The 17,316-nt window shown below is 39.0% G+C and overlaps 1 protein-coding gene across 1 annotated transcript in view; it reads right to left on the minus strand.

The window, feature by feature from the left end:
* The window catches only part of MYO3A (myosin IIIA), a 203,225-nt gene that overhangs the window by 99,033 nt on the left and 86,876 nt on the right, over positions 1 to 17,316 (minus strand). The window contains exons 13-15 of the mRNA XM_081054812.1: positions 14,034 to 14,236; positions 7,642 to 7,740; positions 7,438 to 7,552 (exon numbers count right to left, since the gene is read on the minus strand). Of these exons, the coding sequence (XP_080910938.1) occupies positions 7,438 to 7,552; positions 7,642 to 7,740; positions 14,034 to 14,236 (417 nt within the window). The remainder of the gene's footprint in view (positions 1 to 7,437; positions 7,553 to 7,641; positions 7,741 to 14,033; positions 14,237 to 17,316) is intronic.

Here is a 17,316-nt window from a genome sequence, read left to right on the forward strand (position 1 = left end):
CAGCTACGGACTCCGGTAGCCCTTACATGGACAAACAATAAGCCTCTATGGATAGCACACTGGCCCCTCTCTAAGGAAAAATTAAAAGAGCTAACAGAATTAATACAGACTCAATTAGAACAAGATCATATAGAATCTTCTACTAGCTCTTGGAATTCTCCTGTATTTGTTATGAAGAAAAAATCAGGAAAATGGCGAATGCTCACAGAGCTGCGAACTATCAATGCTATCATTGAGCCCATGGGTGCTTTACAGCTTGGGCTCCCACAACCTTCAATGATTCCAAACAATTGGCCTTTAATAGTTACAGGATTGTTTCTGTACAATCCCTTTGTATCCTCAAGAATGTCCTCGATTTGCATTTTCTGTGCCTTCAATTAATAAGAAGGAACCTATGAAGAGATTTCCATGGAAGCATCTACAAGGAATGCTTAACAGCCCTACAATTTGTCAGCGTTTTGTAGCCAGAACATTACAACCTGAAAGAACTAATTTCCCAGATTATTATATTGTTCATTATATGGTTGATATTCTGTGTGCTGCACCCTCTACAGAGCTTTTAGCGACATGCTTTGAATTCCTTAAAGCCAACTTGATTCAGCGGGACTTTGCATTGCTCCAAATAAAATGCAAACTACAACACAGGTCCAATATGTAGGAACAGTTGTAGACTGCCAGTCTATCAAAGCCCAGAAAGTCCAAATGAGAAGGGATCGAATTTCTACTTTAAATGAGCTACAAAACTTATTGGGAGATATTAATTAGCTAAGTCCAATTCTAGGTGTTCCCAATTATGCTCTCAGTAACTTATTTGGTCTTTTGCGGGGGGGGGGGCCCCCTCAACTGGATAGCCCCTGTACCCTAACTCCTCGGGCCAACAAAGAGTTAGAATTAGTTGAAAAGAAAATTCAGGACGCTCAAGTTCAACGTATCGATCCCTCTTTGCCTTTACAAATGCTAATTTTCCCTACTCCACATTCACCTATGCGGTAACTGTTCAACAAAACAAAACTGTTCAACAAAACGACCTGGTTTCTGCCTAACGACTTTGTTAAGTCACTTCCAAGCTATGTAGAGTTGATCTGAGAACTCATATCATGAGCCCACACCAGGTTGTTTCATTTAAATGGACAGGATCCCAATAAAATAGTGGTTCCCTTTAAACAACAACAAATAACACTTTTAAACATTCATCCTGAATTTTAGCAAACTGCTATTAGGGACTGTTTTGGAATAATCATTATCTAAAAAATAAGTTATTTCAGTTTCTCCTGAAAACTAACTGGATTTTACCTAAAAAACCTAGACAGGCTCCTATTCCTCAAGGCTTTACAGTTTTTACAGATGGATCTAATAATGGTAAAGCAGTAATTGTCAGCAAAAAAGGTCATCAACTTATTCACACTAATTGTACTTCAGCACAAAAGGCCAAATTGGTAGCAGTTTTAACTGCATTACAAACTTTCTCAGACCCTTTAAACCAGGTGTGTCCAAACTTTTTTTAACGTTTTTCACCAAGGGCCATATGCAGTAAAATACACAAACTTCCAGGTCACTCACTCGAGGTGAAGTACGTATTACCTCACCTGGTTTATTTAAGCAAACTAAATATATTTTTGGAATTTGCTGCAGGGCAATAAAAAATGGATTGCGGGCCGCAGTTGGCCCGCGGGCCGCAGTTTGGACACCCCTGCTTTAAACATTGTTTCTGATTCTGCTTACGTTGTTCATAAGTACGAAGTATTGAAACAGCATCTCTCTCCAATAATTCTAATCAATCTCTTCAGCTTTTGTTTACCCAACTCCAACAGATTGTGAGAAACCGTCAACACCCTTTCTTTATCACCCATATTCAGGCTCACACTACATTACCTGGTCCTATGACTCAAGGTAATGCTATTGCAGACTCATTAGTAGGGAGTGCCCATGTTACCGAGGCAACACATTTTCATTCTCTGACCCATACCAACGCTGGTGGTCTTTGCGCTCGGTTTCCTATTACTAACAAACAAGCTCGACAGATTGTTGAAATCTGTCCAATTTGTCAGATTCTTAGTGCTCCACAAGAATGCCCTGAAGGAGTAAACCCTAAAGGTCTTGTACCCAACGCTCTTTGGCAGGTGGATGTAACTCATATTCCTTCTTTTGGATGTTTATCCTTTGTGCATGTCACCACTGACACAGCGCCTGCCCACGTGGTATGCCACTTGTTTGTCTGTTTTTCAATTATGGGGCTTCCTCTAGCAATCAAAACAGACAATGGCCCTGCATATACAAAATTCTGTGCTGAATGGCACATTACTCACACCACTGGTATTCCTTACAACCCTCAGGGTCAAGACATGAACGTGCTAATGCCACGTTGAAAACACAATTACAAAAACAAAAAGGAGGAGAAATAGGGGACCCCCCACAGATACAATTAGCAAGAGCTATGTTTACTTTAAATTTTTGAATTCATCTGGCTCAGATACCAAGGCTTACCTTGGACGCACTGCAGCTGAGAGATGTTTCAATAGTCTCCAGAGTACAAAACCTTTGGAAAGTGTGCCTATTTAGACATTCAAACTAATCAATGGCATCTAGGAACTTTATGGACATGGGGATGAGGCTTTGCTTGTATTTCTCCAGGTCCTGAAGAACGACTTTTGTGGATACCTGGTTGGTGTGCTAAACCATATGATGAGCAGCAGCCAGCGAAGGAGAAACCACACTTGGCTGAAATCTTTCACAGGGTACACGGAGATGGTGGAGCCTCCAACAATCGAGATGTCCAACCTATCCTTCTGGATCACTCATCCAGAGCCCTCAACCCCCATTTGAACCGTGATTCAACAGATGACAGCACAGATGACCAGTGCCCAACCTCCCTCTTGGGGTCAACTGAAAAAGTTGGCTCTAATGTCAGACAAAGGTTGATTGAAAAGGGAGTTCTCAAACCTGACGTCAATATGTTTTTGTCCATGTTGGTGGTTGTTTCTGTTGTAAGTTGCCTCCCACTTGGCATTGTCGCCGAGAATTTTACTTATTGGGCTTATTTACCCAATCCTCCATTATTGACACCTGTAACTTGAAATAATGATCCTCTTCTCATTTATATTAATGATAGTTCTTGGTTTCCTGGACCAGAGGATCAAAGAGGTCCGGAATTTCCTGAGGAGCAAGGCCGAAATTTTACTCTTTCTGACCATACAGCTCTAGGCTATTTATATACACCGTTTGCATTGGTCCCATCCCTCCGTGTCTTCCTCTCTCCGATCAAGCTTGGGTAATTACCAAAGGAGAAGGAAATGACACAAGGATTTGTTTGTGATATCTGGTAAAGGATTTCATACACAGGAGTTAAACACTCCCAGTTTTCCTCCTCTACTTCATACATGTTCTCAAAATAATAATTGGATTGATACACATTCCCACATTCATTGGGAGGAATGGTGGGGAAGCCTAGATTGGGTGTTATTTAATAATTCCCATGGCACTGTGGTTGATTGGGGCCCTTATGGAATCGCAATCCGTGAATGTTCTCACTTAAAATGCTCTGATCCTCAGTGATTAAGAGAACAGTTGCTCGGTCAAGGCTTTCCACAAATAATTAAATCACCACTTAATATCTCTATCTCTTGGAAGAAGAAGGTTCTGGCCCCACCTCAATTAAGAATGATCAAACCCATCCAAGGTCCATTGTAAAAAACTTTATGGAAAGTGGCCTTAAGCCTAGGACAAGATAAGATCTGGAAAGGAAATTATACTAAAGATGAAAACAAAAAATATACCTTTAAATTTGAAAAAACATGAATGTTCAATTTACAAGTTTGTCTTAAAATTCCTTCTGTCTTTTTATTAGGGAAGTTTACAATTGATCCAATTTTAAAAGTGGTTGAATGCCCTCAATGTCGTTTGTTCACATGCCTTAATTCTTCAATTTATAATCCCTCCCATGACCAAATTATGATCTTAAAAAAAAGATGGGGTTTATGGATACCCGTCCAAGCTCCTAGGGCGTGGGAAGGCTCCCCAACTGTTCATGTTGTTTTACAACTTCTTCATAAGATTTTACGTAGGACTAAAAGATTTATTGGAATCTTGATTGCAGAATTATGGAAATTATAGCAATGGCCACCGTGGCTGCAGTCTCTGGAGTAGCAGTACATCAGACTGTACAGACAACTCAATTTGCACGAGAATGGCATGAATATGCTAGTAAGACTTGGAATTGACAAAAAAAAATTAGTGGTAGATTAGCTGATTTAGAGACAGCTGTAGTTTCTCTTGGAGATCAATTAGAAAATCTCCATACCTTGATTACTTTGTAATGTGATTGGAATGTTTCTACTTACTGTGTGACTCCTTTCTCTTATAACCAAACTAGGACCCCGTGGTCGGAGGTACGAGCTCACCTCCGGGGACATGCTCCCAACCTTACTGTGGATGTTCTTGAGTTACAACAAGAAATAGATCAGATGTCTCAAGCCACGCTCCCACTGCTCCCAGGAGGAGACACTTTCCATGGCTGCGGAAGAACTATCTCATTTGAATCCACTCACTTGGGTGAAAACCCTAGGTGGAGGACTTGCGGGTACAGTTACATTTCTGTTAATTATTCTTATTCTATTTTGTTTAGTCCTCAGGTGTGGACAACAAGCCCTTCAACGGGCCATAAATGAGGAAACTGCCAAGTCTGTGTTTCTCCTATTACAAAAACAAAAAGGGGGAGATGTTGCCTTACAGCTGTTCTAACCATTTGTTCCCCTGCGCTCTTCCCAGGATTTCACAAGGGAGTGCTTCAGTAAACTGAGGCCCGATGGAGAGATATCGAAAAACTTCCTTGAGGGGATGTCTCAGCAAACTAAGACTTGATGGAATAATATCGGTCCCTCGCCTTTAATGGATCCCCTGGAGTTAAGCGTGTGTGTGTGTGTGTGTGTGTGTGTGTGTGTGTGTGTGTATGAAGGCACAGCACGTGCTGGAGCACAATGGGGACTTCCGGAAAGACAGCCAGCAGGCACGTAATTCACAGATCTTGAGATTAACAAGCTTTTCTTCCTCATTTGTTAACCAATAAAATGTGTTGGCCCGAATCGGGACTCAGTCCTTGCGGCTTGAGTCCCTTGGCCCTGCTTGCACTCTATTCTTGTCTACTGTCTTTCTTAACCCTGCGCCACCCTCCTCGCTTCCCACAGCTCTTGTCGTGCAGGACGCGACAATATGGGACACTGTGTTGCCTTTAAGAAAACTTGTTTAGTACTATACTAGGTGATTTGAAGGGATTTTCACAAGATATTGCGTAGTGAGAAAAACTAGATATTGAAGAGTGTGTGTAATCTAATCCCATATTAATAAAACAATGGCCACTCATCCAGACATATGTACATGTACATATTTGTGCTTGTGCATGTGGTATATGGTGTGTGTGTGTGTGTGTGTGTGTGTGTGTGTGAAAGAGAGAGAGAGAGAGAGAGACAGAGACAGAGACAGGTGTCTACAAGCAGGATTTTATGAGCAGGGAGCTACACACGGAATGCTGGACTATGTGTGATGGGTTTTAACATCCATTAGCTGGGGGAAGGGAAAGGGAGCAGACAGGGATGGAAGAGGGTAGGATGGGGATGAAAGAACTGAAAAAAAAACTTTTAAAAAAGACTTCACTAGAAATTGAAAAGCTGATCCTCAAATTCATATAGAAATTCAAGGGACCCAAAACAATCTTGAAAAATAATGATGTTGGAAGACTCATACTTCCCAATTTCAAAACTTATTACAAAGCTACGGTAATCAAAACTTTGTGGTACTGGCATGAAGACAAACACATAGATAAATATAATTGAGAGTTCAGAAATAAATCTATACATTTGTGTCAATTGATTTTTTGACAAGGATACCAACTCCAATCAATGGGGAAGAACAGTCTCTTCAACAAATCGTTGTGATACAACTGAATAACCACATGCAAAAGAAGCTGGACTCCTACCTCACACCAGACACAAAAATTAGCTCAAAGTGGAACAAAGATCTGAATGTAAGAGCTAAAACTATACAACTCTTAAAAGTAAACTTAGGCATGAATCTTCGTGACTTTGGGTTTCTTATGTACGACACCAAAATCATATGCAATGAAAGAAAAAAATAAATAAATTGGACATCATAAAAATTAAAATCTTGTATGCTTCAAAGGACAAAATCAAGAAAGTAAAAAGACAAAAAATAGGAGAAAATGTTTGCAAATCATATATCTGATAAGGGACTTGTATCTATAACATAAAGACTTCTTACAACTCAATAATAAAGATAACCCAATAAAAAAATAGGCAAAAGATCTGAATAGACGTTTTTCAAATAAGAGCTATAAATGAACAATAAGTACATGAAAATAAGTTCAGCCCATATGCCATTAGAGAAATGCAAATCAAAACCACAATAAGATGCCACTTCACACACCCTCGGATGGCTATAATCAAAACACAAGTAATCACAAGTGTTGGCAAGAATGTAGAGAAACTGGAACCCTCACACGCTGCAGAGGAAAATGTAAAATGATGCCGCCACTTTGGAAAATAGTCTGGCAATTCCTCAAACGGTTACAGATATGATCCAGCAATTCCATTCATAAGTATATTCCCAAGACAATGAAAACGTGTTCACAGAAAAGCTTGAACATGAATATTGATAGCAGCATTATTCATAATAGCCCCAAAATAGAAACAACCTAAATGTCCATGAGCTGAGGAATAGAAATAACATCAGGTATATCTATAAAATGAAATATTATTCAACAATCAATGAAGTACTGATACATGCTACAACATGGTTGAACCTTGAGAACATCATGTTAAATGAGAGAAGCCAGTCAAAGGATTAAACATGGCATCACTCTATGTGAAATGTCTGGAATAAACAGATCTAGGATGATAGAAAGCAGAGGTGGGGTAGGAGTGAGGACTGCTTGCTAGCCTGTTCCTTTTTGGGGTAAAACATGTAGAACATCCAAATGATGGTGATAGATGAACACCTCTGCAAATGTACTAAAAGTCATAAAAATGTACACTTTTAAGGAGCTGACTTATATGGTATATGAATTATATCTTAATAAAAGTATTATGAAAAAAAGACTGCACTAGAAAAGAACATGTAATATGATCACGTTTACGCATTTATATAAAATTTTATACATACGCAGGAGATGCAAATAACAGTAAAATAAAAGATTAAGAACTAAACCAAATTCAATTGTATCTCAAGGCCACTGATTCCTCATTTAGAAAGTAAATATTATACTGCTAGTTGTTTCATAAGGTTGCTTCAGTAATTAAAAGGATGATCCATGCAAAGTACTTAGCACAATGTTTGGCATATATTAATCATCCAATAAATGCTAACTCTTACCATTAGTGATGACGAAAAGGTACTTCCTAAAGAGGTTCAAATGTCTTTCACACTTACCTCCATTGTAAAACCTATGACTTTGAAACACTGCTCAATTAATTCATACTGGGATTTATAGACACTATTATTCGTCATGTCCTGTACTGTTCTGAGGTTGTCATTTTGTAGGTATCTGAAAATAAATATGAAAGGAAGGGTAAAAATATAAAATTAAGTGTAAAGTAAAAGTATTATTTATGAAAGTACAACCTGCTGGGTTACCTGGGAGGTTTATTTTCAGGCAATTTGTAATGGGCTAATTTCTTCTTTTCAGATAAACCAGCATAGATGTAGTAAAACACATGAAAATTCTTTTCTCCACTGAAAAGATAAGACATTTTTCAGTAAGGTGGTTAGTAAGAATTTTTATTACTGTTAAAACTACTTGGCAATATAATTATCTGAGCAACTGTGAGTGCCAACCTGGGCTTCCCCTGGGATATTGGATTTTGGCTTTCTCTTGTTGTTATCATTATTATTTCAACAACTATTGTCATTAAATCCCAGCCACCACTAAGCACTTTATATGAATCACTCAACGCTTACTTGTGAGTGACTACCAGGCATTGCTGTAGGCACTGGAGATACAGCAAGAGCACAGCAGTCAAAATCCCCTAATTTCTTGGAGTTCAAGTGCCAGTGGAGCAGACAGAAAAAGAAATAAATTGATAATATACAGATAAGCACACCAGATGACCGTAAGTGCTCTCTTGTCTCATTTACCTGCCATAAGCCCCTAGTTACTCAGGCAGTTCCCTCATTTCACATACAAGCAAACTGAGGCTTAGAGGGGCTACTGATCGCCCCTCAGGCCACAGAACTGATGGCTAAACTGGATTCAGCTCAGGGCTGGTTGACTCCAAAGGCCACGGCTTTAACCTCCCCGGTACACTGCTTTCTGGGGCTCCATTTTCTCAGTGGTCTGAGGAGTTGGCCTCACAGGAGTCTCAAGTTCCATGACTCTGGTGCTGTGTATAAACAGCATTTCCCAGATTCAGGTATAATACAGTTAGGGTGCAGGGGTCACAACAAGGAGAGTCTCTGGCTTAGGATGGTCCCTAACATAACTGCTGAGACCTCAGGGTCCCCCTTCTCCTCCTTTCCTCATCTTCCTTTTGCTCTGGAGAGTTCTTGGGATGGATCACACTTCCTCTCCAACATCAGGCACGTTCTCTTCAGAAACAGGGAAGGATGGTCTTCTGGCTTGACAGGTTCACAGTCTCAGTTTTCCCTTTTGCTCCTGCTTTGCTTCTGCTCTGACGACCATGACGGTCACGTGGGAGGCCTTGGGGTTTGCATGTGTCTTGTGGCATCGCCCTTCCATCCAAACCCTTGCACCTTCCTCTCCTTGGGGCTGGTCCTACACCCTCCCTGGATCATTCGCTCCATGATCTCCAACTTCACGAGACTGGGGCTGGGGCAGAGAAGGGTTCCTCCTATAGGGACTGAATTAACCGTCAAAAGCGAAGGTCTTGCTGTCTTTATATCTTTGTATATTACTCCTCTTTCAGTTAGTATAAGACTCCCACCCCATCGCAAAGCTTTGGGTGTTACCAGAAGGACTGGGTCAGGAGATAGTAAATTGTTGCTGCACAAGGGCTCCTCTCGGCCCACGGGATTAGTCAGGGTTCTCCAGAGAAATGGAACCAAAAAGGTTTGTTTATACACACACACACACACACACACACACACACACACAGACATTGATTAAGGAGAGAAAAGGGAAATACTCCAAGGACAAATCTTTCACAAATACAAATTTTGGAAATGGATGGATGAATGTAAGTCAGAGAAGAAAAGTTCAGAGAGGTACGACAGGAATCAGGGGGATCAGCCATGGAAGCAAAGGCAGGCAAGCTTTTTGAGTCAAAAGGGGTGTCCATTGGCTCAGATGCTGAAGTAAGGACTGGAACAGCTTTAGATGGTTGTATTCATACTCTCCGCACCCCCAGCCATGACTGGTTGTACTCACCAGCAACATTTCAATGAACACTAACACTGGAAATGAGCAAGGTTAGGGCAAAATTAAAAGTTTAGTTCTTGTCTTTTTTCACCACAAAATAACAAAAACTTCTCCAAGACTGGCACAGCCTATAATTCAGTTTGCTTTATTCTGATGAAATTACATTGATTGCTCTGTGGGCCACACCTTTAACACATAAAAGAGGCAGTGTACAATTAGAGAACTGGCTCATAAATGTAGACAAACAAAATTGGTGGTTTTCTCTTTAACTATCAGTTTACGTTTACTGAGAATTGTAATTTGATAGGACCTGGAGATGCTATAGGAAATACACTGACCTTTAGTGGATAAACATTCGGAGAGTTAAAGAAACAGGAAAAGAAGATACCGCCAAAATTACCCATTCTGTGTCTTGCCATAACTACACCAAAGCTGTAGCTAAGACAGAGGACCATAGCGTCCCATACATGAATATATGACTAGTGCCTCCCAGGTCAGAATGGCCTGGGACAAACACTGGGTCTCAGCAAGTTATCAAATAGCATTTCTCGGCTTCTGGCCCCAATCCTCATAGTGTATCCTGTAACACTTCTTCAGAGTCCCACTCAGCCATTTGCAGGAAGACTGTCTCGTGTGTTCACCTGCCCTGGACCCTATGAAGCCAAGGCCTCAAACACCCTCGAAACTGTGGCAAAGTCCTCACAAGGGTGCAGCTTACCACACCTGTGAAATGTTTGCATCTTCAGCAAGGCTTAGAAAGCCAACACTGCTGCTTTGCATTCATCAGGCCCCATAGAATATTCATGAAACAGTGTTTTTTTCATTTTTAATTATGGCTCCTTCCACTAAGAGTCACTCCTCTAAGACATGCAGTCTCCTCAATCCCTCTGTCTGCCACCCCGCTGCTCACATTTAGCAGATGAACCCATTGCCTACTTTCCTGAGAGATTAGAAACCAACAGGAATCAGCAAGCTTTGTGACAAAGCACACATGGTTCTCTAAAGGAGACTGAGCTGCTTTACTGCAGGAATCACATCTTATTTAGTTTTGTATCTTCTGTGCCTACTAAGTTCCCAGAACTTAGTAGAACAGAATAGGCACTCAATAAATATTTGTCGGATGGATGGATGGATGGATGGATGGATGGATAGATGAATGATGAACTTTGTAGTCAGACAGAGAGACACACGTTCAAATCTCAACTCAGTCATGTATTAGCTGCTTGATATTAAGCAATTTATCACAATTCTCTTAGTTTCTGTTTCCTCATGTATAAGATAGACAATAATTTCCTGTCACATCACTGTAAAAATTAAAAGAGATAACAGATATAAAGTGCTTAGCACAGCGCCGACAGAGTAATTGCTCCATAAATAACACTGTCCCTTCCTCCACAGTAGAGAGCAGCACATCTGTCACTTTGTTGATGTTGTCTGTAGCATCTGGTAAAACGCTGGGCATGTGAGGGAAATGCAATCAATGCTTGCTGAAGTTAGCTGTAGTAACGGGAGAAAAGTGCAGTGAGACAGTTCTAATTTATTTTTATAAGAATTATCTAGCATTGACTTCTTTAATATGCTCATTTTCTTCTGGAAATTAAGCAGCTTCTTCTAAAGATTTCTTTTTTAAAATTGTCTACATTCAGAAGAAGATTTAAGCCACAAATTTTGTAATTGTACCATTACTAAAAATACAAAAATAAACATAGTCAGAGATTGGAGTGGGATAGCATGGGCAGAGGCAAAAAGAGAAGGAAAGCACTTATTCCCTTAAAAGAAAGGGTAAATTCGTTTTTAAAAAATAATTGTCTGCTCTGGTTCTCTGCTACCTCAGATCTAGTCTCCACATTTCGTTGCTCTACACACTAACATCTGGGCTCCATACTCTCTGCCTTCCAGCTGGGATTGGCCAATCAGAAGCACAGGAAGGAGATGGGAGGGAGGGAGAAGAGAGAAGCCACGGTATCTGTCCCCTTGTTTTCCCTCCCAGTAGCTGTACTCCCCATGGCAACAGCTCCTGACAGACAGCCAGTCCTCCAGAGCCCTGGCTTTCACCTAACTCTGCAGTGCTGTGCCCTCCTTCTGTCCTGCAGTCCTCGGTGGCAATGGTTTCTCGCTGCCGTGCGTCAGTGGGAATCTCACCATTTATTCTTGGTTCTTCGCTGCCCTCTCTACCTCTGTAAATAGCCCTCTCAGTTAAACCCTTTGAAATAGTTCTTTCCTTTGAGTACCCTGACTGATACAGTACATTTACATTTGTAATAAAAAATGGACCTACTAAGAATTCTTCTGTTACATTTCTAATATTTCATTTTCAAAGAACACAAGTTATCCAGAATTTAAAAATGCAATTGAAATTAAGTTTAAAAAGGTGGAAAAGAAAAATGGAAAAATTATAGGGCAGCTGTGCTCCAATTATACCTGAGTTGTATTTCAACCTGAATGTAAATTTGGAACTTGGAGGGCTTTCCCCCAATAAACGACGTTAGAAAACTAGAATAGTTCTTTAAGACAGCTGGAAAAAGCTTACTTAATACAGAATATCCCTAAAATATAACCTTAATTGTACAATTTCCTAGACGATATCCTACAGTATTTCAATAAGCATTCACGAGATTATTTCTATGGCTACAAACTGACGGCAACATTGTGCAGCTACAGACGGTACTGTCCACAGTTTATTCTATGTGAATCTGCTCCCGCATTAACTCCACAGAAGCCACCGTGAATGGCGCCCCGGACAGTGTGCAACATGGTGGCCCCATCTAAATCTCAATAATTTAGCCTCTTAGGTAGACCTTCCCCAAAGGCCTGAAGGAGATACTTACAGTTATGAGGGCAGGACGAACTGTTCTGAGAACCAGTTAAGTCTCCACATCTGTGTTAGACCCTGAGGTTCTCTGCCAGGTATAGGTGGCAAAGGCCACCATGCATGTCCCCTAAGTTCTGGGCACAGGGCACATGTTGGTGACAGTAGCTGCTGTTTACTGAACATCTCCAGTGTGCCATGTACTGTACTAGATGTTATTTCTAATCGTCACACAACTATCATCACTACTGCTGCTGATAATAGCTTAAACTTACAGGTTCTTACTGTGTGCTATTCACTGTGCTAAATACTTGAAAGGCATGACCTTAATCTATAGGTAGGGCTATTGCTATTTTTATTTTAAAGATGAAAAACTGAAGAGAAGAGAAGTTAAATATTCCAAATCATGCAAACAGTAAATTGCAGAACCAAGATCCTAGAAGGGTCCTTAAAATTTAAACATCTTAACCCAAAGCAGACTTCCATGTCACAGAGCCACAATTAAAAACTACATTTGTCTAATATTCTTTCCTTACATGTTTTGAATTGAGGACCAAAGGATAATTTTCCGCATTGAGGGCTGAACTCAGGAGCTGGACTCCAGGCAACTTATACTCACAATTTACTCATAATTGAATAATAGTAAGTTTGAAAGCACTTATATTAATAGTAATATACTAATACATAACAAGAGCTTGTGTTCCCATAAATTTAACATATGATATATTGCTACAATAATGTTTTATGTGTAGCATAAAAACAACATAAACAAATGGAAGACTCTAGCTCACCACACTTCTTACAAAAATAATATAACCACCAGGGTAGAAATCTAATGTTGTGACTATAGTTTCCTTATAAGAATAACAAACAAAGACGTTTTGGAAGCATCAGGAGAGAAACGTGGCTATTCAGCTACAAACTGCCAAAATGAACTCATTCAACCTAATACCAAAACATCATATTAGCTTAACTCAGCCGGGAATAAACAGGGCGATACAATAAAGCCCTTTCTTGAATCTTTATTTGGTCCCTTGTGTATAACCATAGGAATAACAGAATTAACAGAAAGATGCCTTTATATATATCAGCACTTAAAACAACAAAATGACTGTTATTTCTAATTAAATTTCACATTAGTTTTGTGCAAATAAATATATTCTCTCCTATCACTGAAATCACTCTAATTTATCCTGTTTGTATCCTGCTAGTATAGGTGTAGGCTATTTCGTTATCACAAATATTATTTTTTAATTCCTCTACTGGATATGAGAAAGTAACACAGCACTGAGGGAATCTTTGTTTCTAAGAGTAAATACCTTGCACACAGTAGATGATAAATAAAATTTTATCAAATTTTTGTTGAAACGTCAGTTATGACACATATCACTTATGACATGTATGCTGTTTACGACATACATACTGCTTATGACACATGTATGTCACTTGTGACACACAGGTTGCTTGTTTAGGACACATATGTCACTTAGGACATAATATCACCATTACCACATGTGTCAACTATGACACACATATCACTAATGACAAGTATGTTGCTGAGGGGACACATGCCGCTTATGACATTTTGCAACATGGTGGCATGTCATTTAGGATATGCATGTCATTTAGGACACATGTTGTCAACACACCAATTATGACACGTGTGTCAATCATGACATCACTGACACATGTCATTCATAACACACAGATCACATAGGGCACATGCCGTTTGTGACACATATGCTACTTATGCCACATGCATCACTGATGACACATATGTCATTTATGACATGTAACTTTGCTTGTTTCCCAGAAAACAGAAGATATTTGATGTGAACTTACAGGGCTTGGTGGATAACTCGGGATTTCTCCAGAAGGTATTCATACATCTGTGCTCCTACTACCGCTCCAGAAGAGGTAAATTTCATTTCTAAGTATTTTCCAAATCGGCTGGAATTGTCATTTATAATAGTGCAGGCATTGCCAAAGGCTTCCACCAGATTGTTCACTTGTAAAATCTTCTCCTGAAGGGTTATGTTATTAGCCTAGAGAAATTGTCAAGATATATTGTAAGATGAAAAAATTAATTGTGTATATAATAAAATGTCTCTTCTTTGATAAGTGCTTTACGTAGCTATAAACTTACGAGAGCATATTCCTGGAGTATAGCCAGACATGACAACCTGGCCTATTTCTCCCTTCCCACATGTGTAACCACCCACTTATTTTCTTAGAGAGGCATGCTTTTTCTATTCAAATATAGTTCCACTCCGTGTAGATTTACAAACACAATTTATGCATACAGAGATACACCTCTCCTTTTGTTATTCCTCCTCTAACTGCCTGGCTCCTACATCCAATGTTTCCTGAAGTCAGAACCATTTCCCCTGCTTCCATAAAATCTTCTAAACCTGAAACTGAGAGAGTAAAGATAATTGGTCGTTTCAAAAGCAGAGGAAAGGGAATAATTGTGAAAATCAGGGACAGCTTAGAAGTGGAAGTGGAAGTGGAAGGGGAAGTGGAGGCCCAGTGATGGCCAATGGGCCTACTTGCCTGTCCCTCTAGCTTTTCCTACCCAGTCTCAGATTCTCCTCTCAAACAGGTGTTACTTTTATTTTCTTTATCACTTCCCTTGAAATTCCATCAAGCAGAAATTTATTTGGATTAAAAGGCAACCTCTTTTAGAAAAGCATCCTCCCCTCTTAGAAGTTTGAGGAGATAGCATGAGTCATTCCCATCTTGGTAGAAACTGTATCAAATAGATTATCTGCAAAGTAATACCTTGCTGAGCTCAGCTTTGTGAAAGGTATGGAAATTTTATAAGTCAGGGAGAGGAGCAGTAGGTATTTCTGGAACGTAGGCTACAGTAGAATGCAGATGGGCTGGAGGGGGCATTCACAGTGAGGTTTCAAGGGCATATAAGGACTTCGGGTATTTTCTAAAATAGGCATTAAGGGTTGAGAGCAAAGAGTAATAAGAACTGGGACAAACTTGGCTCTTTTAAAATGTTGTTTGGGGCTGGCCTGCACCTATGGAAAAGGTGAGAAAATATCTTTATCCACTGTATGAAATATCAGTACCCCAAGCAACATTTTGAAACTGAATATTACAAACGTAACTTCAATCCACCAAACATCCCATGTTTGTTTCTGGTAAATCTTCATCAGAAAGATAAGTAAAAAAACGTGATAATCTCCGATAAGAGTAGGATTCCCAGGTTGTGTGTGTATGTGTCACCATTCCCAATTAATATTAAATCACAGTTTCAGATCTAGAACAAGATAAAGAGATTAGATAAACAAGTTTGCTGACATCTACAAAACAATATTCACACTCAAGCTATCCATTACTGATAAGTACCTCTATCAGCCCACAAATCAGGAAAGAATGGCAAAGTCTTGAGTAAACGAATTCAGGTGAACACTTCTATGCCACAATAGTGTACTGCGCCTCCCCACCCTTCCCCCTCAAAAATTACATCTTATTTCACTGGACTTAAAACCTTTTCGAATGATACTTATCCTAGTTGTAATTAGAGGGAAGTTGATGGGCAAGGGAATGGGGAAGGGATTGAGATGCCAGCCCTAAGGTGGCACTACCTTCCTAGTTGCTTCAGGCTCTTCCAGTCCTTTGGGGTCACAGGTCTGGTTAGTAGAGGTCATAGAAATCCATTGAGAAAAGTATATTTCTATTCCATACCAATATACATGATTGAAAATATTAAAACTGTCAATTGATTTTTAATAGGAATATTATTTTGAAAATGAATTAGATTCAAACAGTTGTTTTGACACTATGAGATTTCACCCTTTTACAGAGAGGTTAGGTCTGGCCTTGTACCCACAGTACTTTGTAACACAAGATTCCTATAATCACAATGATGGCAAAAATTTTAACATGACTTTAATTATAAGTATGTGGATCATAATAAAATTTTTCAGAGATAAGGTACATACAATGAATTTTTTCAAAAAGGTGTTAGCCTAGTAAGAACACATAATTCTTGACCTATCTCATTTCAAGGATTCTACCTAGAAAGTTCAAACCTAGTCTCTATCATCTTCTCCTTTTCCAAAATTAACTGAAAGCAACAAACAAACAAAAACTCAGTTTAGTGGTTATCAGAGCATAAGAGGAGAGGGAGGGTGGTAGAAGAGGGTAAAGAGGGTCAAATATATGGTGATGGAAGGACAATTGACTCTGGGTGGTGAACACACAATGAAATATATAGATAATGTACTATAGAATTGAACACTTGGAAACGATATAATTTAACTAACCAATGTCACCCCAATCAATTTAATAAAAATTAAAAAAAATATTAAGATATAATTTACACACAGTAAGATTAATCCTTTATAGTTGAAAGTTCTGAAAGTTTTTACAAACATATATAATCATATAACCCCCACTACAATCCACACATACAATTCCATCACCCCTCAAGTTGTATCATTACCCTGTATAGTCAACACGCCCCTCCATCCCAGGCCTGTGATAATCACCGATCTGTTTATGTTACTATAAGTTTAAATTTGCAAGCGTGACATACAAATTGAATCATACAATATGTAGTCTTCTGAATCTGGCTTTGACATAGCATAATGCATTTGAGATTTAGCCAAATCTCATATAATAAGATTCATTCATTGCTTGTATCAGTTTCTTCTGTTCATTTTTAAATTATTTGATTTCTTATTGAGTTTTCAAGTTTATATATTAAAGATGCAATCTTTTATCAGATATTTAACATTCAAAAAGTTTGTTTGAATCTGTAGCTTGTGGTTTCATTTTCTTAACAGTGTCATTCAGAGAACGGAAGTTCTAAATTTTGGTGAAATCCAATTTTTTTCCTTTATGGATTATGCTTTTTATGTTGTATCTAACAACTATTGCAGCTATGTAGTTAAATCTCAAAATCAGGTAATGTTGTTTTTTTTTTCCACAAATTAATTTGTGGACAATTAATATGTTAATAACATTAAGCCTTTTAATCCATGAACATGGTCTACCTCTTCATTTATTTAGGTCTTTTAAATTTTCTTTTAACAACTCTTCTTAGTTTTCAGCATACAACTCTTACATACATTTTATAAGATTCAGATTTAAACAGATCATGGTTTTT

The sequence above is a fragment of the Rhinolophus hipposideros genome, assembly GCF_964194185.1.
Source record: "Rhinolophus hipposideros genome assembly, chromosome: 1".
NCBI lineage: Eukaryota > Metazoa > Chordata > Mammalia > Chiroptera > Rhinolophidae > Rhinolophus > Rhinolophus hipposideros.